The sequence below is a fragment of the Somniosus microcephalus genome, unplaced genomic scaffold (assembly GCF_052327205.1).
Source record: "Somniosus microcephalus isolate GS21.2 unplaced genomic scaffold, FLI_Smic_1.0 unresolved_chr1, whole genome shotgun sequence".
Lineage (NCBI taxonomy): Eukaryota > Metazoa > Chordata > Chondrichthyes > Squaliformes > Somniosidae > Somniosus > Somniosus microcephalus.
This window is the reverse complement of record NW_028225179.1, coordinates 33,129,005-33,156,522: the sequence shown is the minus strand read 5'-3', so window position 1 is coordinate 33,156,522 and position 27,518 is coordinate 33,129,005. Positions and strand designations below refer to the sequence as shown.

General features: G+C 52.8%; 1 protein-coding gene across 1 annotated transcript; it reads right to left on the bottom strand.

Moving 5' to 3' along the window:
* Positions 1-367: 367 nt before the first annotated feature.
* Positions 368-27,518, bottom strand: LOC147094576 (BTB/POZ domain-containing adapter for CUL3-mediated RhoA degradation protein 1-like). Its single transcript, XM_085974406.1, has 6 exons — positions 26,362-27,518; positions 21,337-21,506; positions 20,340-20,429; positions 19,184-19,236; positions 14,247-14,442; positions 368-2,016 (listed from the first exon to the last, which is right to left on the bottom strand). Exons 1-6 carry the CDS (start codon positions 26,633-26,635, stop codon positions 1,792-1,794), a joined length of 1,008 nt encoding a protein of 335 aa, XP_085830532.1. The 5' UTR covers positions 26,636-27,518; the 3' UTR covers positions 368-1,791.

Below are 27,518 nucleotides of genomic sequence, written 5' to 3'. Positions count from 1 at the left end.
CCCAGGGCAGGTACAGCACGGGTTAGATACAGAGTAAAGCTCCCTCTGCACTGTCCCATCAAACACTCCCAGGGCAGGTACAGCACGGGTTAGATACAGAGTAAAGCTCCCTCTACAATGTCCCATCAAACACTCCCAGGGCAGGTACAGCACGGGTTAGATACAGAGTAAAGCTCCCTCTACACTGTCCCATCAAACACTCCCAGGGCAGGTACAGCACGGGTTAGATACAGAGTAAAGGTCCCTCTACACTGTCCCATCAAACACTCCCGGGGCAGGTACAGCGCGCGTTCGATACCGCATTATCGATTTCCCAACTAACACGGGGACATTTCCAATGACCGTCTCAATGATAAGGCAGAGGAAATTAAAATTAAAACCTTTTTTAATAACAAAGGGTGGGGAGAAACAAAACCACCATTTATAAGTTAAATTATAGACTTTGGAACAGAACACAAGATTCGACATATAAGAAATGTACATCGACCATTCTCACATGAAGTTTCAGATCAAAAACCCAGGAGAATCGAAAGCTTGCGGAGGGAAATCCAGAGTGGGAGGATGGCACAGAGCTGGGAGGAGTGACTGCACCTCTCTGCTCCCAGGGCTTGCTCCGAGGCTCCCCTAATGCTCTTCACTCCCAGCTTTCCGGAACTTTGCGTAGAGCCTAGATCCAAGCATCTCAGCGAGAGAGCAAGACAGAGAGAGCGCGCAACGGAGAGAGCGAGCGTGACAGAGAGCGCGAGGTGGAGAGAGCCAGCGTGACAGAGAGAGAGCGAGGCGGAGAGAGAGCGAGCGAGGCGGAGAGAGAGCGAGGTGGAGAGAGCCAGCGTGACAGAGAGAGAGCGAGGCGGAGAGCGAGCGAGGCGGAGAGAGCGAGCGAGCGAGGCGGAGAGAGCGAGCGAGCGAGGCGGAGAGAGCGAGCGAGCGAGGCGGAGAGAGCGAGCGAGCGAGGCGGAGAGAGAGAGCGAGCGAGGCGGAGAGAGCGAGCGAGCGAGGCGGAGAGAGCGAGCGAGCGAGGCGGAGAGAGCGAGCGAGGCGGAGAGAGAGCGAGCGAGCGAGGCGGAGAGAGAGAGCGAGCGAGCGAGGCGGAGAGAGAGAGCGAGCGAGGCGGAGAGAGAGAGCGAGCGAGGCGGAGAGAGCGAGCGAGCGAGGCGGAGAGAGAGCGAGCGAGGCGGAGAGAGCGAGCGAGGCGGAGAGAGCGAGCGAGGCGGAGAGAGCGAGCGAGGCGGAGAGAGAGAGCGAGCGAGGCGGAGAGAGAGAGCGAGCGAGGCGGAGAGAGAGAGCGAGCGAGGCGGAGAGAGAGAGCGAGCGAGGCGGAGAGAGAGAGCGAGCGAGGCGGAGAGAGAGCGAGGCGGAGAGAGAGAGAGCGAGGCGGAGAGAGAGAGAGCGAGGCGGAGAGAGAGAGAGCGAGGCGGAGAGAGAGAGAGAGCGAGGCGGAGAGAGAGAGAGCGAGGCGGAGAGAGAGAGAGCGAGGCGGAGAGAGAGAGAGCGAGGCGGAGAGAGAGAGAGCGAGGCGGAGAGAGAGCGAGGCGGAGAGAGATTGAGACAGAGAGAGTGAGACGGAGCAAGAGAGCGGAGACAGAGAGCGAGTGAGAGAGAGAACGAGATAGAGAAAAAAAGAATCAGTTGTGCAGTTTGCGAAAGATTGATGCTGGATCCGGATGCGGGGGGCTGGAGGGGGAGGGGGAATCGCCGCCTGGGGTTCGGGACCACCCCCTCCCTCTCCAGGGGTCGAGGGGAGCAGCCAGGCCACGTGCAGCCACTGAAAGGTGAGAGGTCGAAGGCCGCTCAGTCCTTGAAGACTGCCTGCTGCCCGTGAGGACGCTCGTCGTGCATGATGTGCCGCCGCACGTGGATCCGGCGCACCCGCTCGCGCCGCACGCGCCCGTCCTCCTCCTCGCTGTGCTGCCCGCTACCCGTGGCCTCCAGCAGGGCGCGGTCCGGGACCCGCGGAGCCTCGTACATCAGGATGTTCAACGTCTCCTCAAAGATCCGGGCTTCAGGGAACTCCACCTGCAGGGGGGAGAGATAGAGAGTGTGAGAGAGAGAGAGAGACAGAGAGAGAGAGAGAGACAGAGAGAGAGAGAGAGGGAGAGAGAGAGACAGAGAGAGACAGAGAGAGAGAGAGACAGAGAGAGCGAGAGAGAGAGCGAGAGAGAGAGCGAGAGAGAGCGAGAGAGAGCGAGAGAGAGACAGAGAGAGAGAGAGAGACAGAGAGAGAGAGAGAGAGAGACAGAGAGAGCGAGAGACAGAGAGAGCGAGAGAGAGAGCGAGAGAGAGAGAGAGAGAGAGAGCCAGAGAGAGAGAGAGACAGAGAGACACAGAGAGACACAGAGAGAGTCAGAGAAAGTGACAGCGAGAGTGACAGCGAGAGTGACAGCGAAAAAGAGAGACAGAGAGAGAGGGAGAGAGCTGGTGGTCCCCTCCAATAAACTGCCAGGAGTAACCCAGGGCAGAGACTCAGGAGGCATCCTGATTTGGTTTAAAGCAGAGCTTCGTAATTACATTGAATTTATAAAAAAGGGCGAAAACCACTTATGGCTCAAGATTAAGAAAGGCATCATTTCTAGCATGCAAAATGTTTTCATTTGCGCACTCTATATCCCCCCTATAGAATCCCCGTACTTCAAAGAGGACACCTTCTCCAACATTGACCAATTCCAGGCCCAGGGGAACGTGTTGATCTGTGGTGACCTCAACTCAAGAACTGGTGAAGAACCAGACTTTACCAGTACTCAGGGGAATAATTACATATTTGGGAATAACCATTTTGATCTCCCTTTTCATTCACATAGGAATAACTATGACAAACAGACAAATGCAAACGGAAAACAGCTCCTGCAGCTCTGTCGAAGCCTGGGTCTGTACATTGTCAATGGTAGGTTCAGAGGAGACTCCCTAGGTAGATCGACCTATCCTCAACTCTTGGCTTCAGCACCGTAGACTATATGATTACGGATCTGGACCCATCCTCTTTCAGAGCATTCACAGTCAAACCACTAACAACACTGTCAGATCACAGCCAAATTACTGCGTATCTTAAAAGGACAGAAACAACCAACACAGAAACACAGCCCAGTGAGCTGTACAACATTAAAAAATCCTACAGATGGGCCCAAAACAGCACGGAAAAATACCAGAAAGCAATTAGCAGTCAATCAACTCAGTCTCTCTTGGACACCTTTCTGGAAAACACATACACTCACAATAAAGAAGGCGTAAACCTAGCAGTGAATAACCTGAATAACATTTTTGATAATTTGGCATCAATGTCGAACTTGAAATCTTGCAAGAGTAAACCCAAAACACAAAACCACAACCACGAAAAATGGTTTGATTCAGACTGTCATAACATGAAAAATATCAAACCAAAAACACAGACAACCAGAAAACGAGGAATTACGCCTTACTTGTCAGGCACTGACACAATACAAAAACACACTCAGAACCAAGAAAGAACAGTATATTAAGAGTAAACTCAGCTCCATTGAGGAATCTATTGATTCTAATTGTTTCTGGGACAACTGGAATACATTACACAAAAAGCAACACGACGAATTACCCATTCAAAATGGAGACACATGGGAAAACCATTTTGAAAAATTATACCAGAAAAACACACTAAGCCCAGAGCAAGATCAAATATGTAAAGAATTGGAAAAGCTCGAACTGGCCATAAAAGATTACCAAAGCCCGTTAGACTCCCCAATAACTGAAACAGAGCTATTTGAAAAATTCAAGGACCTGCGACCAAGAAAAGCTTGCGGTGCAGATGGCATCCTAAACGAGATGATTAAACACACTGACGATAAAATGAAATTGGCTATCCTAAAACTCTTCAACTTAGTTCTGAGTGTCGGTTACTTCCCTGATATCTGGAACAAAGGACAGGTTGGGTGATTGGGCAGAAACATGGCAAATGCACTATAATGTGGATAAATGTGAGGTTATCCACTTTGGTGGCAAAAACAGGAAGGCTGATTATTATTTGAATGGCAATAGAGTGGGAGAAGGGGAAATGCAAAGAGACCTGGGTGTCCTTGTGCACCAGTCACTGAAGGTAAGCATGCAGGTGCAGCAGGCGGTTAAGAAGGCAAATGGTATGTTGGCCTTCGTAGCAAGAGGGTTCGAGTACAGGAACAAGGATGTCTTGCTACAGTTGTACAGGGCCTTGGTGAGACCACACCTTGAGTATTGTGTGCAGTTTTGGTCGCCTTACCTGAGGAAGGACGTTCTTGCCATGGAAGGAGTGCAGCAAAGATTCACCAGGCTGATACCTGGGATGGCAGGAATGACGTATGAGAGATTGTGTCGATTGGGCTTATACTCACTGGAGTTTAGAAGAATGAGAGGGGATCTCATCGAAACCTATAAAATTCTGTCAGGCCTGGACAGACTAGATGCAGGAAGAATGTTTCTGATGGCCGGGGAGTCCAGAACCAGGGGTCATAGTCTAAGGATAAGGGGTAAGCCATTTAGGACTGAAATGAGGAGGAATTTCTTCACCCAGAGAGTGGTGAACCTGTGGAATTCTCTGCCAGAGGGCGGTGGAGGCCAGTTCATTAAATATATTCAACACGGAGTTGGATATATTTCTTAAGGCTAAAGGGATCAAGCGATACGGGGAGAAGGCAAGGACAGGGTACTGAATTTGGATGATCAGCCATGATCTCGTTGAATGGCGGAGCAGGCTCGAAGGGCCGAATGGCCTACTCCTGCTCCTATCTTCTATGTTTCTATAACGCCCATATACAAAAGTGGAGACAAAGTTGACCCAAATAACTATCGAGGCATCTGTGTAAACAGTAACCTGGGGAAGGTATTCTGTAGTATCATAAACCAAAGACTTATAAACTTCCTTGAGGAGCACAATGTCTTAAGTAAAAGCCAAATTGGATTCTTACCAAATTATAGAACATCGGATCATATCTTCACTCTACACACCCTAATTGACAAACATGTTCACCAAAACAAAAGCAACATTTTTGCCTGCTTTATAGATTTCCAGAAGGCTTTTGACTCTATTTGGCACGACGGTCTATTCTTAAAACTTATTGAAAGTGGTGTAGGGGGAAAAACATATGATGTAATTAAATCAATGTATACAAACAATAAATGTGCAGTTAAAATTGGAGACAAACAAACAAAATATTTCTCTCAGGGGCGTGGCGTGGCGCAGGGCTCGCCCATCTCACCGACACTCTTTAATATTTACATAAATGAATTGGCAAAACGACTTGAACAATCTACAGCACCTGGCCTCGCCCTATATGACTCCAAGGTTAAATTCCTCCTCTATGCAGATGACCTGGTTCTGCTCTCACCAACAGAGGAGGGTCTACAGCAGAACCTGGATCTGCTAGAGTCGTTCTGTCAGACCTGGGCCCTGACAATAAACCCCGAAAAAACCAAATTTCTTGTGTTCCAGCAAAGATCCAGACATCAGGGACCCAGAATAAACTTCACACTAGGAGCAACTAAAATTGAACAAACTACAAATTACACATACTTAGGCTTAAAAATCAGTTCTACAGGAAATTTTCATTTGGCTGTGAATGAACTGAAAGAGAAAGCACAAAGGGCTTTCTATGCCATTAAAAAGTCAATCCAAATAGAAATTCCAATTGACATTTGGCTCAAAATTTTTAAAGCAGTAATTGAACCAATTGCACTCTATGGCAGTGAGGTGTGGGGCCCGCTAACACAACAAGAATTTGCAAAATGGGACAAACACCCAATTGAGATCCTACATGCAGAATTCTGTAAAAGTATCCTCCGGACTCAAAGGAAAACCGCAAACAATGCATGCAGGGCAGAGCTAGGCCAATATCCACTACTAATTAATATCCAAAAAAGAGCCATCAAATTTTGGAAACACCTAAAAATGAGCAACACCCACTGCTATCATTACGAAGCCCTGAAATGCCAAGAGATGATCATAGAGAAGAGTCCCTTCAGTCAACTAGTCCTGGGATTCAGTGAAGTAACCACTAACACTACTAATAATAATCAGCTCCAGGACAGTGACATCCTAGCACAGAGAATTCGACCCAACACAATTGTCACTAAACAAAAGGAAAAATATTTGACCTATTGGACAGAAACGACAAAAACCCAAAACAAACTCGATTGCTATTTGGCCCTAAACAGACAATACACCATGACTGAATACCTGACCATGGTAAAAGATAGCAAATTGAGAAAAACCTTGACAATGTACAGACTTAGTGAGCATAGCCTGGCCATCGAAAAAGGCAGACACAGGCAGACCTGGCTGCCAAGAGAGGACAGGATATGCTCTCACTGCAGTCAGGGAGTGGTGGAGACAGAGATGAACTTCCTCACAACTTGTGGAAACTATCAGGACATAAGGGGGAATTTCTACCCAAAATTCGTAAAAATATGCCCTGAATTCAAAAATTTGAATGACCACCAAAAACTCCCATATCTATTAGGGGAACAGAGAAATTGCGTAACTTTAGCGGCAAACTATGTTACAGCTTGCCATAAGCAGAGGGACAACCATTAAATCTAAGAAAAGATTATATGCATATTATATGACACACAGGGATATATCTGTCTATACACTGTGGCCTAGAAATTGAGTTTGCGCTGTGCCGGGGCTTAACGCCGGAAATTTAGCGCTGGTGCTAAGTCGCGCTGTGCGCGCCAAAAATTCAGTAGCGCCGCGCCCAAACGGCTGCCGGCGCTACTGAAGGCTGTTTGCGCCTGAAAACTGGCGCTACGCGCCGCATTGCGGCGCTATTCCGGCGCTGCGGCGCCCGATGCGGTGCGGCAGGCTCGGGAAGTGCAGGCCTCCTCCTTCAGTTAAGGAGGAGCTGCCTGCACCCGCCCGCTGGCCGGTTAAATCGCCACAAAAATGAGCCCGGCACCTCGGGGAAGTGCCGGGCTCGCAGCCGAGAAGCATCTATTCCACGGGGGGGGGGGGTGGGGGAGTCCGGGGAGGGAGGTGTGGGCAGGCGGCCGGCGGGAAAGCGGCCGGCCGCCGCTCCACCTTTATGCGCCGGCGCAAAGTCGTGCAAGACTCTGTTGCCAGAGTCTTAGTTGCGGCTGCCACGGGCGAGGCGGCCGCAACTGAATTTCGGCGCTGGGGCCCGTCACCACGGCAACCGGGACGCTGCGCACACCGATGACGTCATCGGTGCCGGCGCAGCGCTACCGGTGTAACGCCGATGTTGGGCCCTAGTCAATTTCAAAACCGGCTGTAAGTCCAGCGCAATGCCCTCTAGCGCCGCAAAATGGGCGCTAAGCCCACTCAATTTCTAGGCCTGTATGTCTAGATCTGCGTTTACGTGTTCAATCATACATGTTTTTCTGTGCTTTGGCAACATAAGATGTACCTTGTCATGCCAATAGAGCAATTTGAATTGAATTGAATTGAAACAGAGAGAGAGAGACAGAGAGAGAGGAAGAGAGAGAGAGAGAGACAGAGAGAGAGGCAGAGAGAGAGAGAGGCAGAGAGAGAGAGACAGAGAGAGAGACAGAGAGAGAGAGAGACAGAGAGAGAGAGACAGAGAGAGAGAGACAGAGAGAGAGACAGAGAGAGAGAGAGTGACAGAGAGAGTGACAGAGAGAGTGACAGAGAGAGTGACAGAGAGAGTGACAGAGAGAGTGACAGAGAGACAGAGGGAGAGAGAGAGAGAGAGAGAGTGACAGAGAGAGTGACAGAGAGAGTGACAGAGAGAGTGACAGAGAGAGTGACAGAGAGAGTGACAGAAAGGCAGAGAGAGAGGCAGAGACAGAGAGAGAGTGAGAGAGACAGAGACAGAGACAGAGAGAGAGAGAGCGAGACAGAGAGAGGCAGAGAGAGAGAGGCAGAGAGAGAGAGAGTGAGAGACAGAGAGAGAGAGACACACACGCACAGAGTGAGAGAGACACAGACAGAGAGAGACGGAGAGAGAGAGAGAGAGAGAGAGAGAGAGAGAGAGAGACAGGGAGAGAGCGACAGAGAGCGAGAGCGACAGAGACAGAGAGCGAGAGAGACAGAGAGACAGAGAGCCAGAGAGACAGAGAGCCAGAGAGCGAGAGAGCGAGAGAGCCAGAGAGCGACAGAGAGCGAGAGCGACAGAGAGCGAGAGCGACAGAGAGCCAGAGAGACAGAGAGCGAGAGAGACAGAGAGCCAGAGAGCGACAGAGAGCCAGAGCGACAGAGAGACAGAGAGACAGAGAGCGAGCGAGACAGAGAGCGAGCGAGACAGAGAGCGAGCGAGACAGAGAGCAACCTAAAGAAAATAGAATATGTGATCACTGTCTGGCCGGCGAGGTTGAGACAGAGGTGCACTTCCTCCTAAAATGCGAAAAATTCAATGAGACAAGAAACATATATTTTGACAAGCTCAGCCTTACAACCCCAGATTTCAAAGAAGTGGATGACCTGTCAAAATTAAGAATAGTCCTGGGGGAGGGAGACAGACCATATGTTGGTGCCCAATATGTAACAACATGTCACAACCTGAGGAACATTGAGTGACTAACGAGCACACCCATAGCATATATAATCTAAAAATGTTTAAATCAACACCGAATGTACCCAACGACTGTTTTAAATTAATACTGAATGCACCCAACGAGGGTCAACGACTGGTTAAATTAATACTGTCTGTACCCAACGAGGGTCAAAAACGTTTGACACCTACAGAATGTTGGAAACCTGTACTTTTTGTTATGTAAGCTTTGGCAACATGGTTCCCTGTAAACTTTCATGCCAATAAAGCATGTGAATTGAATTGAAAATTGAGCGAGAGAGACAGAGAGCGAGAGACAGAGAGCGAGAGAGAGACAGAGAGCGAGAGACAGAGAGCGAGAGAGAGAGCGAGAGACTGAGAGCGAGAGAGACAGAGACACACAGAGAAAGACAGCGAGAGACAGAGTGACAGAGAGTGTGACAGAGAGAGTGAGAGGGAGAGTGAGAGGGAGAGTGAGAGGGAGAGTGAGAGGGAGAGTGAGAGGGAGAGTGACAGGGAGGGTGACAGGGAGGGTGACAGGGAGGGAGTGACAGAGAGAGGCAGAGAGACAGAGTGAGAGACAGAGAGAGAGTGTGAGAGAGTGTGAGAGAGTGTGTGAGAGTGTGTGAGAGAGAGACAGAGAGAGAGACAGAGAGAGTGACAGAGAGAGTGACAGAGAGAGTGACAGAGAGAGTGACAGAGAGTGAGAGAGAGAGTGACAGAGAGAGTGACAGAGAGAGAGGCAGAGACAGAGAGAGCGAGAGAGAGACAGAGAGAGCGAGAGAGAGACAGAGAGAGCGAGAGAGACAGAGAGAGCGAGAGAGAGACAGAGAGAGCGAGAGAGAGACAGAGAGAGCGAGAGAGAGACAGAGAGAGCGAGAGAGAGACAGAGAGAGCGAGAGAGAGACAGAGAGAGCGAGAGAGAGACAGAGAGAGCGAGAGAGAGACAGAGAGAGCGAGACAGAGAGAGCGAGAGAGAGACAGAGAGCGCGAGAGACAGAGAGCGAGAGAGAGACAGAGAGAGCGAGAGAGACAGAGAGAGCGAGAGAGAGACAGAGAGAGCGAGAGAGAGACAGAGAGAGCGAGAGAGAGACAGAGAGAGCGAGAGAGAGACAGAGAGAGCGAGAGAGAGACAGAGAGAGCGAGAGAGAGACAGAGCGAGCGAGAGAGAGACAGAGCGAGCGAGCGAGCGAGAGACAGAGCGAGCGAGCGAGCGAGACAGAGCGAGCGAGCGAGAGACAGAGCGAGCGAGAGACAGAGCGAGCGAGAGAGAGACAGAGCGAGCGAGAGAGAGACAGAGCGAGCGAGAGAGAGACAGAGCGAGCGAGAGAGAGACAGAGCGAGCGAGAGAGAGACAGAGCGAGCGAGCGAGAGACAGAGCGAGCGAGAGAGACAGAGCGAGCGAGAGACAGAGCGAGCGAGAGAGAGACAGAGCGAGCGAGAGAGAGACAGAGCGAGCGAGAGAGACAGAGAGAGCGAGAGAGAGACAGAGCGAGCGAGAGAGACAGAGCGAGCGAGAGACACAGAGAGCGAGAGAGAGAGAGAGCGAGAGAGACAGAGAGCGAGAGAGACAGAGAGCGAGAGAGACAGAGAGCGAGAGAGACAGAGAGCGAGAGAGACAGAGAGCGAGAGAGACAGAGAGCGAGAGACAGAGAGCGAGAGACAGAGAGCGCGAGAGAGAGACAGAGAGAGCGAGAGAGAGACAGAGAGAGCGAGAGAGAGACAGAGAGAGCGAGAGAGAGACAGAGAGAGCGAGAGAGAGCGAGAGAGAGACAGAGAGAGCGAGAGAGAGACAGAGAGAGCGAGAGACAGAGAGAGCGAGAGACAGAGAGAGCGAGAGAGAGACAGAGAGAGCGAGAGACAGAGAGAGCGAGAGACAGAGAGAGCGAGAGAGAGACAGAGAGAGCGAGAGAGAGACAGAGAGAGCGAGAGAGAGACAGAGAGAGCGAGAGACAGAGAGAGCGAGAGACAGAGAGAGCGAGAGAGAGACAGAGAGAGCGAGAGAGAGACAGAGAGAGCGAGAGAGAGACAGAGAGAGCGAGAGAGAGACAGAGAGAGCGAGAGAGAGACAGAGAGCGAGAGAGAGACAGAGAGAGCGAGAGAGAGACAGAGAGAGCGAGAGAGAGACAGAGAGCGAGAGAGACAGAGACACACAGAGAGAGAGTGACAGAGAGTGACAGAGAGAGAGTGACAGAGAGTGACAGAGAGAGAGTGACAGAGAGAGAGTGACAGAGAGAGAGTGACAGAGAGAGACAGAGTGAGAGAGACAGAGAGAGGGAGACAGAGAGAGAGAGAGACAGAGAGAGAGAGAGAGAGACCGAGAGACCGAGACCGCGAGAGAGAGACCGAGCGAGCGAGACCGAGAGAGACAGAGAGAGAGACAGAGAGAGAGACAGAGAGACAGGATAACATATACACTCACAATAAAGAAGGCGTAAACCGGGCAGTGAATAACCTAAACAATATTTTTGATAATTTGGCAACAAGGTCAAACTTGAAAGCTCGCAAGAACAAACCCAAAACAAAAAACTATGAAAAATGGTTTGACACAGATTGCCATAACATGAGGAAAAAACTTAGAAAAATATCAAACCAAAAACACAGACATCCAGAAAACGAGGAATTACGCCTTACTTATTGTCAGACACTAACACAATACAGAAACACACTCAGAACCAAAAAAGAGCAATATATTAAGAATACACTCAACTCCATTGAGGAATCCATTGATTCCAATTGTTTCTGGGACAACTGGAATACATTACACAAAAAACAACACAATGAATTGGCCATTCAAAATGGAGACACATGGGAAAACCACTTTGAAAAATTACACCAGAAAAACACACTAAGGCCAGAGCAACACCAAATATGCAAAAAACTGGAAAAGCTCGAAATGGCCATAAAAGATAACCAAAACCCGCTAGACTCCATAATAACAGAAAAAGAGCTTTTTGAAAAACTCAAGGACCTGCGACCAGGAAAAGCTTGCGGGGCAGACGGCATACTAAGCGAGATGATTAAACACACAGACGATAAAATGAAACTGGCTATCCTAAAACTCTTCAACTTGGTTCTGAGTGTCGGTTACTTCCCTGATATCTGGAACAAAGTACTCATAATGCCCATATACAAAAGTGGGGACAAACTTGACCCAAATAACTATCGAGGCATCTGTGTAAACAGTAACCTGGGGAAGGTATTCTGTAACATCATAAACAAAAGACTTATAAACTTCCTTGAGGAGCACAATGTCTTGAGTAAAAGCCAAATTGGATTCCTGCCAAACTATAGAACATCAGATCATATCTTCACCCTACAGACCCTAATTGACAAACACGTTCATCAAAACAAAAGCAAAATCTACGCATGCTTTATAGATTTCCAGAAGGCTTTCGACTCCATCTGGCATGACGGTTTATTCCTGAAACTTATCGAAAGCGGGGTAGGGGGAAAAACATATGATGTAATTAAATCAATGTATACAAACAACAAATGTGCAGTTAAAATTGGAGACAAACAAACAAAATACTTCCCACAGGGGCGGGGGGTGACACAGGGCTCGCCAATCTCACCGACACTCTTTAATATTTACATAAATCAATTGGCAAAACTGCTTGAACAATCTACAGCACCCGGCCTCACCCTATATGAATCCAAGGTTAAATTCCTCCTCTATGCAGACGACCTGGTTCTGCTGTCACCAACTAAGGAGGGTCTACAGCAGAACCTGGATCTGCTGGAGTTGTACTGCCAGACTTGGGCCCTGACAATAAATCCCCAAAAAACCAAAGTCCTTGTGTTCCAGCAAAGATCCAGACATCAGGGACCCAAAATAAATTTCACACTAGGAACAACCAAAATTGAACAAACCACTAACTACACATACTTGGGCTTAAAAATCAGTTCTACGGGAAATTTCAAACTGGCTGTGAATGAACTGAAAGAGAAAGCAAGAAGGGCTTTCTATGCCATTAAAAAATCAATCCAAATAGAAATCCCAATTAGCATTTGGCTCAAAATGTTCAAATCAGTAATTGAACCAATTGCTCTCTATGGCAGTGAGGTGTGGGGACCGCTAACACAACAAGAATTTGCAAAATGGGACAAACACCCAATTGAGATCCTACATGCAGAATTCTGTAAAAGTATCCTCCAGACTCAAAGGAAAACCGTAAACAATGCATGCAGGGCAAAACTAGGCCAATATCCATTAATAATCACTATCCAAAAAAGAGCCACCAAATTTTGGAAACACCTAGAAATGAGCAACCCCCAATGCTATCATTACGAAGCCCTGAAATGCCAAGAGAGGACCATAAAGAAGAATACCCTCAGTCAACTAGTCCTGGGACTCAGTGAAGTAACTACGAACACTACTAACAATAACCAGCCCCAGGACAGTGACAGCGTAACACAAAGAATTCGACCCAACACAATCGTCGCTAAGCAAAAGGAAAAATATCTGTCATATTGGGCAGAAACAACAAAAACCCAAAGCAAACTCAATTGCTACTTGGCCCTAAACAGACAATACAACATGGCTGATTACCTGACCATGGTAAAGGATAGCAAACTGAGAAAAACTTTGACAATGTACAGACTTAGTGAACATAACCTGGCAATCGAAAAAGGTAGACACAGACAGACCTGGCTACCAAGAGGACAGGATATGCTCTCACTGCAGTCAGGGAGTGGTGGAGACAGAGATGCACTTCCTCACAGCTTGAGAGTGAGAGAGTCAGAAACATGGCAAATGCAGTATAATGTGGATAAATGTGAGGTTATCCACTTTGGTGGCAAAAACAGGAAGGCAGATTATTATTTGAATGGCAATAGATTGGGAGAAGGGGAATTGCAAAGAGACCTGGGTGTTCTTGTGCACCAGTCGCTGAAGGTAAGCATGCAGGTGCAGCAGGCGGTTAAGAAGGCAAATGGTATGTTGGCCTTCGTAGCAAGAGGGTTCGAGTACAGGAACAAGGATGTCTTGCTACAGTTGTACAGGGCCTTGGTGAGACCGCACCTTGAGTATTGTGTGCAGTTTTGGTCGCCTTACCTGAGGAAGGACGTTCTTGCCATGGAAGGAGTGCAGCGAAGATTCACCAGGCTGATACCTGGGATGGTAGGAATGACGTATGAGGAGGGATTGTGTCGATTGGGCTTATACTCACTGGAGTTTAGAAGATTGAGAGGGGATCTCACCGAAACCTATAAAATTCTGTCAGGCCTGGACAGACTAGATGCAGGAAGGATGTTTATGATGGTCGGGTAGTCCAGAACCAGGGGTCATAGTCTAAGGGTAAGGAGTAAGACATTTAGGACAGAAATGAGGAGGAATTTCTTCACCCAGAGAGTGGTGAACCTGTGGAATTCTCTGCCACAGAGGGCGGTGGAGGCCAGTTCATTAAATATATTCAAGAAAGAGTTGGATATATTTCTTAAGGCTAAAGGGAGCAAGGGATATGGGGAGAAGGCAGGGACAGGGTACTGAATTTGGATGATCAGCCATGATCGCATTGAATGGCGGAGCAGGCTCGAACGGCCGAATGGCCTACTCCTGCTCCTATCTTCTATGTTTCTATGACATAGACAGACAGAGACAGAGAGAGAGACAGACAGAGAGAGAGAGAGACAGAGAGAAAGACAGAGAGAGCGAGAGACAGAGACTGAGACAGAGAGAGACAGAGACAGAGACAGAGAGAGAGAGAATGAGTGAGAGACGGGGAGAGTGCGATTGAACCTTACTGACACAGGTCGCGACCCCCGGTGCCCTCTCACCTTGGTCTGTTTCTTCTCTGTGGCGTATACGATGGACGTGCAGCAAACCTCGGCGATCTTGCGGCCATGCCCGTAGAAGGACCAGCAGCAGATCTCGTCTCCCAGCACGTCCTTGGCGAAGAGCACCCGCCCGTTAAACCGCAGCGCCAGCTTGTCAAACAGCTCGATATTCTTCAACAGGTTATCGTCAGAGTTACTGCAGAGAGTGACCGGGGGGAGAGAGTGAGTGAGCGGGCCCGACAGACACTGTCCCTTCAAACCCACTGAACCCCCAAGAGATCTCCCGACAGATACTGTCCCTTTAAACTCACCGAACCCCCAGAGATCTCCCGACACTGTCCCTTTAAACCCACCGAACCCCCAGAGATCTCCCGACAGACACTGTCCCCTTTAAACTCACCGAACCCCCCGAGATCTCCCGACACATAGATACATAGATACATAGAGATAGGAACAGGAGTAGGCCATTCGGCCCTTCGAGCCTGCTCCGCCATTCAATGAGATCATGGCTGATCTCCGTCTGAGATCATAGCTGATCTTACCAGTTCAGTACCCCGTCCCCGCCTTTTCTCCGTAACCCTTAATCCCCTTAGCCTTCAGAAATATATCCAATTCTCTCTTGAAAATATTTATTGAATTAGCCTTCACAGCCCTCTGTGGCAGGGAATTCCACAGGCTCACCACTCTTTGAGTGAAGAAATTCTTCCTCATCTCTGTTTTAAATGATTTGCCCGCTATTTTTAGACTGTGGCCCCTGGTTCTGTGCTCCCCGGCCATTGGAAACATTCTCTCTGAATTCAGCCTGTCCAGGCCTGCCATAATTTTATATGTTTCGATGAGATCCCCTCTCAATCTTCTAAACTCCAGTGAGTACAAGCCCAAACTATTTAATCTCTCTTCGTAGGTCATTCCCGCCATTCCAGGTATCAGCCTGGTGAATCGCCGTTGCACTCTTTCCATGGCAAGAACATCCTTCCGCAGATGGGGCGACCAAAACTGTACACAATACTCCAGATGCGGTCTCACCAGCACCTTGTACAGCTGTAGTAAGGTATCCCTATTCCTATACTCGAACCCCCTTGATATGAAGGCCAACATACCATTTGCCTTCTTAATCGCCTGTTGCACCTGCATGCTCTCCTTCAGTGACTGGTGCACAAGAACACCCAGGTCCCTCTGCACTTCCCCATCTCCCAATCTATTGCCATTTAGATAATAATCTACCCTCCTGTTTTTACCCCCAAAGTGGATAACCTCGCATTTATCCACATTATAGTGCATCTGCCACGTATCCGCCCATTCCCCCAACCTGTCCAAATCGCACTGTAGCCTCCTGACATCCTCATCAGAGCCCACCCCTCCTCCTAGTTTAGTGTCGTCAGCGAATTTGGAAATATTGCATCCAATTCCCTGATCCAGATCATTTATATATATTGTGAACAGCTGGGGTCCCAGGACAGATCCTTGCGGCACCCCGCTGGTCACTGCCTGCCACTCCGAAAACGAGCCGTTTATTCCAACTCTCTGTTTTCTATCTGCCAGCCAGTTCTCTATCCACGTTAATACTTTGCCCCCAATCCCATGAGCCTTAATTTTGCATGATAATCTTTTGTGTGGAACCTTATCGAAGGCTTTCTGGAAGTCAAGGTACACCACATCCACTGGCTCTCCCCCATCTATTCTACCAGTTACCTCCTCAAAAAATTCCAGCAGATTAGTCAAACACGATTTACCCTTTGTAAATCCATGTTGACTCTGTCCGATCCTTTCCCCATTTGTCAAGTGCTCCGCTATTTTATCCTTAATAATGGACTCTAGCATTTTGCCCACAACCGATGTAAAGCTTACTGGTCTATAATTCCCTGCTTTCTCTCTACCCCCCTTTTTAAATATTGGGGTAACATTAGCTACCCTCCAATCCACGGGTACTGTTCCCGAGTCAATGGAGTTCCGGAAGATGATCCTTAGAGCATCTGCTATCTCCAGGGCCACCTCCTTAAGTACCCTAGGATGTAGTTTATCAGGCCCCGGGGATTTGTCGGTCTTCAGTCCCCTCAACTTACCCAACACCATATCCCTAGAGATACTAATTTCTGTCAGCTCCTCCCTCTCATTAGTCCCTATGTTTGCCGATATTCCTGGGAGGTTATTTGTGTCCTCCTTTGTGAATACAGAACCAAAGTATGAGTTTAATTGGTCTGCCATTTCCTTATTCTCCATTATATATTCTCCCGAATCGGACTGCAAGGGACCGACTTGGGATTTTACCAGTCTTTTCCTCCTGATATACCGATAAAAGCTTTTGCAGTCTGTCTTTATGTTTGCTGCAAGTTTACTTTCGTATTCTATTTTCCCCTTCCTGATTAATCCCTTTGTCCTCTTTTGCTGTATCCTGTACTGCCCCCAATCTTCCGGTCTGGTGCTTTTTTTTGCCAGTTGATATGCCCTTTTTTTTGATTTTATGCTGTCCCTAATTTCCCTCGTTATCCACGGTTGAGTCACCTTTTTAGGTTTATTTTTATGCCAAACCGGTATAAACATGTTCTGGACACTGTCCCTTTAAACTCACCGAACCCCCGGAGATCTCTCCCGACAGACACCGTCCCCTTCATCCCTTTAAACACAGACTTTAACCCCCTCAATCACCACCGATCATACCCAGACCCTTTAAACACAGACTTTAACCCCCTCAATCACCGCCGATCATACCCAGACCCTTTAAACACAGACTATAACCCCCTCAATCACCCCCCGATCACACCCAGCAGCAGGGGATTGGGAACCTGAGCAGGGCGACAGAGGAAAGGGAAACAAGGATAAAAGCAAAAGATAGGAAGGAGAAAAACAAAAGTGGCAGTCAGAGCAATCAACGGTTTAAATCAAACATGGCCACAGTAAATAATAATTCTAATAGGTCTAAGAGCGTTAAAAAAACAAGCCTGAAGGCCTTGTGTCTTAATGCGAGGAGCATTCGTAATAAGGTGGATGAATTAGTTGCGCAAATAGAGCTAAACGAATATGATTTGATTAGGATTACGGAAATATGGCTCCAGGGTGGCCAAGGCTGGGAACTCGCATCCCGAAAGAGGCAATTGCACTCTCAGTGACCTCAGCGCATCCCGAAAGATGCACTTGCGCGCTCAGTGGCCTCAGCGCATCCCGAAAGATGCACTTGCACTCTCAGTGACCTCAGTGCATCCCGAAAGATGCACTTGCACTCTGTGACCTCAGCGCAACCTGTCTGAGTGAGCGGACTACCTGCAAGGGAGACAGTTGGCAAGCGACACAACAAAGGAGTGACGCCAGAATTCAAAGGTGTCGCTGGCCCCTCAATCACCCCTCAATTAACCCCCCGATCACACCCAGACTCTTTAAACACAGACTACAACCCCCTCAATCACCCCCCGATCACACCCAGACCCTTTAAACACAGACTATAACCCCCTCAATCACCCCCCCGATCACACCCAGACCCTTTAAACACAGACTATAACCCCCTCAATCACCGCCCGATCATACCCAGACCCTTTAAACAGACTATAACCCCCTCAATCACTGCCCGATTACACCCAGACCCTTTAAACACAGACTATAACCCCCAAGAGATCTCCTGACACTGTCCCTTTAAACTCACCGAACCCCCAGAGATCTCCCGACAGACACTGTCCCCTTTAAACTCACCGAACCCACAGAGATCTCTCCCGACAGACACCGTCCCTTTAAACTCACCGAACCCCATGAGATCTCCCGACAGACACTGTCCCTTTAAACTCACCGAACCCTCAGAGATCTCCCGACAGACACTGTCCCCTTCATCCCTTTAAACACAGACTTTAACCCCCTCAATCACCACCGATCATACCCAGGCCCTTTAAACACAGACTATAACCCCCAGAGATCTCCCGACACTGTCCCTTTAAACTCACCGAACCCCCAGAGATCTCCCGACAGACAGTCCCTTTAAACTCACCGAACCCCCAGAGATCTCCCGACAGACACTGTCCCTTTAAACACACCGAACCCTCAGAGATCTCCCGACAGACACTGTCCCCTTTAAACTCACCGAACCCACAGAGATCTCTCCCGACAGACACCGTCCCTTTAAACTCACCGAACCCTCAGAGATCTCCCGACAGACACTGTCCCCTTCATCCCTTTAAACACAGACTTTAACCCCCTCAATCACCACCGATCATACCCAGGCCCTTTAAACACAGACTATAACCCCCTCAATCACCACCGATCATACCCAGACCCTTTAAACACAGACTATAACCCCCTCAATCACCCCCCGATCACACCCAGCAGCAGGGGATTGGGAACCTGAGCAGGGGGACAGAGGAAAGGGAAACAAGGATAAAAGCAAAAGATAGGAAGGAGAAAAACAAAAGTGGCAGTCAGAGCAATCAACGGTTTAAATCAAACATGGCCACAGTAAATAATAATTCTAATAGGTCTAAGAGCGTTAAAAAAACAAGCCCGAAGGTCTTGTGTCTTAATGCGAGGAGCATTCGTAATAAGGTGGATGAATTAGCTGCGCAAATAGAGCTAAACGAATATGATTTGATTAGGATTACGGAAATATGGCTCCAGGGTGGCCAAGGCTGGGAACTCGCATCCCGAAAGAGGCAATTGCACTCTCAGTGACCTCAGCGCATCTCGAAAGATGCACTTGCGCTCTCAGTGACCTCAGCGCATCCCAAAAGATGCACTTGCACTCTCAGTGACCTCAGCGCAACCTGTCTGAGTGAGACAGTCGGCAAGCGACACAACAAAGGAGTGACGCTAGAATTCAAAGGTGTCGCTGGCCCCTCAATCACCCCTCAATCAACCCCCCGATCACACCCAGACCCTTTAAACACAGACTACAAACCCCTCAATCACTCCACGATCACACCCTTCAAGCACAGGCTAGCAGGAGGGGGGACTGACGTTACCTTGTATACGAATACTTGTTGTTACTTCGGTTGTGCAATAATTTCACGACTGGCTGTGAAGACAGAAAGGGGAAAAGGAAATGGGGTTCCTCAGGGTGAGAGAGTAAAACACACAGTGGGGACCCGTGCCCCGGGGAGATGCGGCGCCCGCGGGGGGACCCATACCCCGGGGAGATCAGCGCCCATGGGGACCTGTACCCCGGGGAGAGTCGGCGCCCGTGGGGACCCGTACCCCGGGGAGAGTCGGTGCCCGTGGGGACCCGTACCCTGCGGAGAGTCGGCGCCCGTGGGGACACGTACCCTGGGGAGAGTCGGCGCCCGTGGGGACCCGTACCCCGGGGAGAGTCGGTGCCCGCGGGGACCCGTACCCTGGGGAGAGTCGGTGCCCGTGGGGACCCGTACCCCGGGGAGAGTCGGCACCCGTGGGGACCCGTACCCCGGGGAGAGTCGGTGCCCGCGGGGACCCGTACTCCGGGGAGAGTCGGTGCCCGTGGGGACCCGTACCCCAGGGAGAGTCGGTGCCCGTGGGGGACCCGTACCCCGGGGAGAGTCGACGCCCGTGGGGACCCGTACCCCGGGGAGAGTCGGAGCCCGTGGGGGACCCGTACCCCGGGGAGAGTCGGAGCCCGTGGGGGACCCGTACCCCGGGGAGAGTCGGTGCCCGTGGGGACCCGTACCCCGGGGAGAGTCGGAGCCCGTGGGGGACCCGTACCCCGGGGAGAGTCGGTGCCCGTGGGGACACGTACCCTGGGGAGAGTCGGTGCCCGTGGGGACACGTACCCTGGGGAGAGTCGGCGCCCGTGGGGACCCGTACCCCGGGGAGATCAGCGCTCATGGGGACCCGTACCCCGGGGAGAGTCGGCGCCCGTGGGGACCGGTACCCTGGGGAGATCAGCGCCCGTGGGGACCCGTACCCTGGGGGAGAGTCGGCGCCCGTGGGGACCCGTACCCCGGGGAGAGTTGGCGCCCGTGGGGGCCCGTACCCGGGGGAGATCAGCGCCCGTGGGGACCCGTACCCCGGGGAGAGTCGGCGCCCGTGGGGACCCGTACCCCGGGGAGAGTCGGTGCCCGTGGGTACCTGTACCCCGGGGAGAGTCGGTGCCCGTGGGTAACCGTACCCCGGGGAGAGTCGGTACCTGTAGTCAGACCTGCTAACCTTGGCAGAGGATGTGATAATCTTCTGCTCCTCTTTCGGTGAAGTAATCATTGGAATCCGACACTCAGCATCAAAGGACTCGCTCTTTTGCTGAGAATCAACAGGAAATATAGAATCAAACCCAGGTAACAACTCCCTCCATTACACCCCGCCCTCAGTACAAGACTCGCAGTTAAAACCCTCCCTGTGGGGTCAGCCTGATTCAGTTGGTGATACTCTCGCCTCAGAAGGCTGTGGATTCAAGTCCCGCTCCAGAGATTTGGACACAAAAATCGAGGTGCACTGCCGGAGGCGCGGTACTGAGGGAGCGCCACACTGTCAGAGGGGCAGTACTGAGGGAGCGCCGTACTGTCGGAGGGGCAGTACTGAGGGAGCGCCGCACTGTCAGAGGGGCAGTACTGAGGGAGCGCCGCACTGTGGGAGGGGCAGTACTGAGGGAGCGCCGCACTGTGGGAGGGGCAGTACTGAGGGAGCGCCGCACTGTCGGAGGGGCAGTACTGAGGGAGCGCGGCACTGTCGGAGGGGCAGTACTGAGGGAGCGCCGCACTGTCGGAGGGGCAGTACTGAGGGAGCGCCGCACTGTCGGAGGGGCAGTACTGAGGGAGCGCCGCACTGTCGGAGGGGCAGTACTGAGGGAGTGCTGCACTGTCGGAGGTGCAATCTTTCAGATGAGACATTAAACCGAGGCCCCATCTGCCCTCTCAGAAAGGTGTAAACGATCCCATGGCACTATTTCGAAGAAAAGCAGGGGGGAGTTCTCCCCGGTGTCCTGGGCCCAATATTTATCCCTCAATCAACATCATTAAAACAGATGATCTGGTCATTTATGACACTGCTGTTTGTGGGAGCTTGCTGTGCGCAAATTGGCTGCCGCGTTTCTTACATTACAACAGAGACCACACTTCAAAAAAGTACTTCATTGGCTGTAAAGCGCTTTGGGACGTTCTGAGGTGGTGAAAGGGGCGGGAGAAATGCGAATCTCTCTTTCTGCCCCTACCTTCAGGGCTAGCTGACAGTCCTCCACCAGCCCCTGAACCAGATAATATTTGGCTTCCAACAGAAGTTCCTCGATCTCCCGCACCGACTCCGGGAGAGGCACAGAGCCATCGCGTAGATAGTTAAGCAGTGTGCCAAAGTGCTTGCCGCACCTGTCCACCAGGATCCAACCTGTGGAGAGTGAGAGGAAGAAAAGGAGGCATTGAAAAATCAGAACGACCAACTGGTCTTCCCGCGGGCACCGACTCTCCCCGAGGTACGGGTCCCCACGGGCACCGACTCTCCCCGGGGTATGGGTCCCCGCGGTCACCGACTCTCCCCGGGGTACGGGTCCCCACGGGCACCGACTCTCCCCGGGGTTACGGGTCCCCACGGGCACCGACTCTCCCCGGGGTTACGGGTCCCCGCGGTCACCGACTCTCCCCGGGGTTACGGGTCCCCACGGGCACCGACTCTCCCCGGGGTTACGGGTCCCCACGGGCACCGACTCTCCCCGGGGTACGGGTCCCCACGGGCACCGACTCTCCCCGGGGTTACGGGTCCCCGCGGTCACCGACTCTCCCCGGGGTTACGGGTCCCCACGGGCACCGACTCTCCCCGGGGTACGGGTCCCCACGGGCACCGACTCTCCCCGGGGTACGGTCCCCACGGGCACCGACTCTCCCCGGGGTACGGGTCCCCGCGGTCACCGACTCTCCCCGGGGTACGGGTCCACGCGGGCACCGACTCTCCCCGGGGTACGGGTCCCCACGGGCACCGACTCTCCCCGGATTACGGGTCCCCACGGGCACCGACTCTCCCCGTAGTACGGGCCCCACGGGCACCGACTCTCCCCGGGGTACGGGTCCCCATGGGCTCCGACTCTCCCCGGGGTACGGGTCCCCACGGGCACCGACTCTCCCCGGGGTACGGGTCCCCATGGGCGCCGACTCTCCCCGGGGTACGGGTCCCCACGGGCGCCGACTCTCCCCGGGGTACGGGTCCCCACGGGCACCGACTGTCCCCGGGGTACGGGACCCCACGGGCACCGACTCTCCCCGGGGTACGGGTCCCCGCGGGCTCCGACTCTCCCCGGGGTACGGGTCCCCACAGGCACCGACTCTCCCCGGGGTACGGGTCCCCACGGGCACCGACTCTCCCCGGGGTACGGGACCCCACGGGCACCGACTCTCCCTGGGGTACGGGTCCCCACGGGCACCGACTCTCCCTGGGGTACGGGTCCCCACGGGCACCGACTCTCCCCGGGGTTACGGGTCCCCGCGGTCACCGACTCTCCCCGGGGTTACGGGTCCCCGCGGTCACGGGTCCCCGCGGTCACCGACTCTCCCCGTAGTACGGGTCCCCACGGTCACCGACTCTCCCCGGGGTTACGGGTCCCCACGGTCACCGACTCTCCCCGTAGTACGGGTCCCCGCGGGCACCGACTCTCCCCGGAGTACGGGTCCCCGCGGGCACCGACTCTCCCCGGGGTACGGGTCCCCGCGGGCACCGACTCTCCCCAGGGTACGGGTCCCCACGGGCACCGACTCTCCCCGGGGTACGTGTCCCCACGGGCACCGACTCTCCCCGTAGTACGGGTCCCCACGGGCACCGACTCTCCCCGTAGTACGGGTCCACGCGGGCACCGACTCTCCCCGGGGTACGGGTCCCCACGGGCACCGACTCTCCCCGTAGTACGGGTCCCCACGGGCACCGACTCTCCCCGTAGTACGGGTCCCCATGGGCACCGACTCTCCCCGGGGTACGGGTCCACGCGGGCACCAACTCTCCCTGGGGTACGGGTCCCCGCGGGCACCGACTCTCCCCGGGGTACGGGTCCCCACGGGCACCGACTCTCCCCGGGGTACGGGTCCACGCAGGCACCAACTCTCCCCGGGGTACGTGTCCCCACAGGCACCGACTCTCCCCGGGGTACGGGTCCCCACAGGCACCGACTCTCCCAGGGGTACGGGTCCCCCACGGGCACCGACTCTCCCAGGGGTACGGGTCCCCACGGGCACCGACTCTCCTCGGGGTACGGGTCCCCGCGGGCACCGACTCTCCTCGGGATACGGGTCCCCACGGGCACTGACTCTCCCCGGGGTACGGGTCCCCACGGACACCGACTCTCCCCGGGGTACGGGTCCCCACGGGCACCGACTCTCCCCGGGGTACGGGTCCCCACGGTCACCGACTCTCCCCGGGGTACGGGTCCCCGCGGGCACTGACTCTCCCCGGGGTACGGGTCCCCGCGGGCACCGACTCTCCCCGGGGTACGGGTCCCCATGGGCACCGACTCTCCCCGGGGTACGGGTCCCCATGGGCACCGACTCTCCCCGGGGTACGGGTCCCCACGGCACCGACTCTCCCCGGGGTAAGGGTCCCCGCAGGCACCGACTCTCCCCGGGGTACGGGTCCCCACGGGCTCTGACTCTCCCCGGGGTACGGGTCCCCACGGGCACCGACTCTCCCCGGGGTACGGGTCCCCATGGGCACCGACTCTCCCCGGGGTACGGGTCCCCATGGGCACCGACTCTCCCCGGGGTACGGGTCCCCACGGGCTCCGACTCTCCCCGGGGTACGGGTCCCCACGGGCATCGACTCTCCCCTGTGTTCGTTTCCCTCACCACCACCCTCTCCTCACCACCCCCCCCCACCACGGGGGAGGGACGCACACATAAAAACATAGAAGATAGGAGCAGGAGTAGGCCATTCGGCCCCTGGAGCCTTCTCCGCCATTTAATGAGATCATGGCTGATCATCCAAACTCAGTACCCTGTCACTGCTTTCTCCCCATATCCCTTGATCCCTTTAGCCTTAAGAAATATATCTAACTCCTTCTTGAATATATTTAATGAATTGGCCTCAACTGCCTTCTGTGGTAGACAATGCCACAGGTTCACCACTCTCTGGGTGAAGAAATTCCTCCTCATCTCAGTCCTAAATGGCTTACCCCTTATCCTTAGACTGTGACCCCTGGTTCTGGACTCCCCCGCCATCGGGAACATCCTTCCTGCATCTCGTCTGTCTAGTCCTGTTAGAATTTTATAAGTTTCAATGAGATCCCCTCTCATTCTTCTAAACTCCAGCGAGTATAAGCCCAATCGACCCAATCTCTCCTCATACATCATTCCTGCCATCCCAGGTATCAGTCTGGTGAATCTTCACTGCACTCCCTCCATGGCAAGAACATCCTTACTCAGATAAGGCGACCAAAACTGCACACAATACTCAAGGTGTGGTCTCACCAAGGCCCTGTACAACTGCAGCAAGACATCCTTGTTCCTGTACTCGAGTCCTCTCGCTTTGAAAGCCAACATACCATTTGCCTTCTTAACTGCCTGCTGCACCTGCATGCTTACCTTCAGCGACTGGTGCACAAGGACACCCAGGTCTCGTTGCACTTCCCCTTCTCCCAATCTATTGCTGTTCAGATAATAATCTGCCTTCCTGTTTTTGACACCAAAGTGGATAACCTCGCATTTATCCACATTATACTGCATCTGCCATGCTTCTGGCCAATCACCCAACCTGTCCAAATCATCCTGGAGTTTCTCGGCATCCTCCTCACAGCACACACGCCCACCCAGCTTTGTTTCGTCTGCAAACTTGGAGATATTACATCTAGTTCCCTTGTCTAGATCATTAATATATATTGTGAATAGCTGGGGTCCAAGGACCGATCCTTGCAGTACCCCACTAGTCACTGCCTGCCACTCGGAAAGAGACCCGTTTATTCCAACTCTTTGCTTCCTGTCTGCCAACCAGTTCTCTATCCAAGTCAATACCTTGCCCCCAATCCCATGTGCCTTAACTTTACACGCTAATCTCTTATGCGGGACCTTATCGAAAGCCTTCTGAAAGTCCAAATACACCACATCCACTGGTTCTCCCTTATCTATTCTACCAGTTACATCCTCAAAAAATTCCAGTAGATTAGTCAAGCATGATTTACCTTTTGTAAATCCATGCTGACTTTGTCCGATCCTGTCACTGTTTTCCAAGTGCTCTGCTATTACATCTTTTATAAGGTCTGCCTGCTGCACCTGCATGCTCACCTTCAGCTACTGGTGCACAAGGACACCCAGGTCTCATTGCACTTCCCCTTCTCCCAATCTATTGCCGTTCAGATAATAATCTGCCTTCCTGTTTTTTGCCACCAAAGTGGATAACCTCGCATTCATCCACATTATACTGATCGCATTGAATGGTGGAGCAGGCTCGAGGGGCTGAATGGGCCTCCTCCTGTTCCTGTGTAACAGGCTCGAGTGGGCTGAATGGCCTCCTCCTGTTCCTGTGTAACAGACTCGAGGGGGCTAAACAGCCTCCTCCTGTTCCTGTGTAACAGGCTCGAGTGGGCTGAATGGCCTCCTCCTGTTCCTGTGTAACAGGCTCGAAGGGCTGAATGGGCCTCCTCCTGTTCCTGTGTAACAGGCTCGAGGGGGCTGAATGGGCCTCCTCCTGTTCCTGTGTAACAGACTCGAGGGGCTGAACAGCCTCCTCCTGTTCCTGTGTAACAGGCTCGAGGGGCTGAATGGGCTTCTCCTGTTCCTGTGTAACAGACTCGAGGGGCTGAATGGCCTCCTCCTGTTCTCGTGCAACAGGCTCGAGGGGCTGAATGGCCTCCTGTTCCTGTGTAACAGGCTCGAGGGGCTGAATGGGCCTCCTCCTGTTCCTGTGTAACAGGCTCGAGGGGCTGAATGGGCCTCCTCCTGTTCCTGTGTAACAGGCTCGAGAGGGGCTGAATGGCCTCCTCCTGTTCCTGTGTAACAGGCTCGAGGGGCTGAATGGGCCTCCTCCTGTTCCTGTGTAACAGGCTCGAGGGGCAGAACGGCCTCCTCCTGTTCCTGTGTAACAGTCGCCAGGGGGCTGAATGGCCTCCTCCTGTTCCCGTGTAACAGGCCTTCCTGTTTTTGCCACCAAAGCGGATAACCTCGCATTTATCCACATTAAACTGCATCTGCCATGCATCTGCCCAATTGCCCAACCTGTCCAAATCGTACTGGAGTTTCTCGGCATCCTCCTCACAGCACACACGCCCACCTACCCTCGTGATCGGTCAGCACCTCCATGTTGCCGCTGAACATGGCCTTCAGGACCGTGTCTTGCTTCGAGAGGGTCTGCACCGTGGTGTAGTGGAGGCAGCCCCCCACGTTCAGCTTGACGTACTTGCTGCTGGGGTTGAGCGGCCTGAGGTCGCAGCCGGGACCCCCGGGCAGCAGCAGGGCCGGGGAAGCCATCAGCAGTAGCGGCCCCCCGTCCCCTTCCGCTGAGGGTCCGGGTGGCTGCTCTTCCCCCGGGGGACCCGAGACTGCAGACATGTCCCGCCCGAGGCGGGTTTACGATCGGGGAGGGGGCCGGTCGAGGCAATCACATCAATCAACGGGCGGGGAGCGCTGACTTTAGAATCGATGGCGTGGCCCCTTTAAGTCTTAAAGCCGAACCAGCGCCATGACCGGCTTTCGCGCTTTGAAGGCAAAACTGGGGCAACTTGCGACTCTTTTTATAATCGCCAACAGGGGTTTCCCTGACAACAAGCCACGGGATCCTTTAAATCTTAAAGTGGTACCAACAAGAGAGCGAGGGGGTATCCCTTTAAATTTTAAAGGGGTGCCTACAAGGGAGCAAAGGATTTTGAAATCTTAAAGGGGTACCGACAAGGAGCAAGGGGATCCCTTTAAATCGTAAACGAGTACTGACAAGAAGCGAGGGGGTCCTTTAAATCTTAAAGGGGTACCGACGATGAGGGTGTCCCTTTAAATCCTCAAATGTCCCCTTAACTTTTAAAGGGGAATCGACAAGGAGGTAGAGGCAGGGGTCCCTTTAAATCTTAAAATGCAACTTTAATTCTTAAAGGGGCACCGACGAGGAGAGAGGGGGGCAGGGGGTCCCTTTAAATCCTACAAGGTCCCTTTAACTCTTAAAGCAGCACCCACAAAGGAGCAGAGAGGCCCCTTTAACTCTTAAAGGGGCACCGACAATGAGCCAGAGGGGTGCCTTTAACTCTTAAAGGGGCCGCCCCGGCTGGTTTTGGGAGGCGCGGGAGTCGCTGCCCGGGGCGGGGAGCTGATCCACGGGTTTGGCCGCCGCTGAAAACAGGACCCTCGGCCTCAGCACTGGTGCCGGGCTCCGCTGCCGCCTTGGCCTCGCCGCCACCTCCGCCTCCGACCGGCCGCCATTTTACGCCGCAAACGCCTGACTGAG

Bases quoted from the DNA above. Each gene is read 5' to 3' on its own strand.
- LOC147094576 (XM_085974406.1), bottom strand. From the start codon at position 26,635: ATGTCTGCAGTCTCGGGTCCCCCGGGGGAAGAGCAGCCACCCGGACCC. The intron at 21,507-26,361 runs GTAGGTGGGCGT...CACTCTCCACAG, and splicing joins GGTGCTGACCGATCACGAGG to GTTGGATCCTGGTGGACAGG. The intron at 20,430-21,336 runs GTAGGGGCAGAA...GTTGATTCTCAG, and splicing joins ACTGTCAGCTAGCCCTGAAG to CAAAAGAGCGAGTCCTTTGA.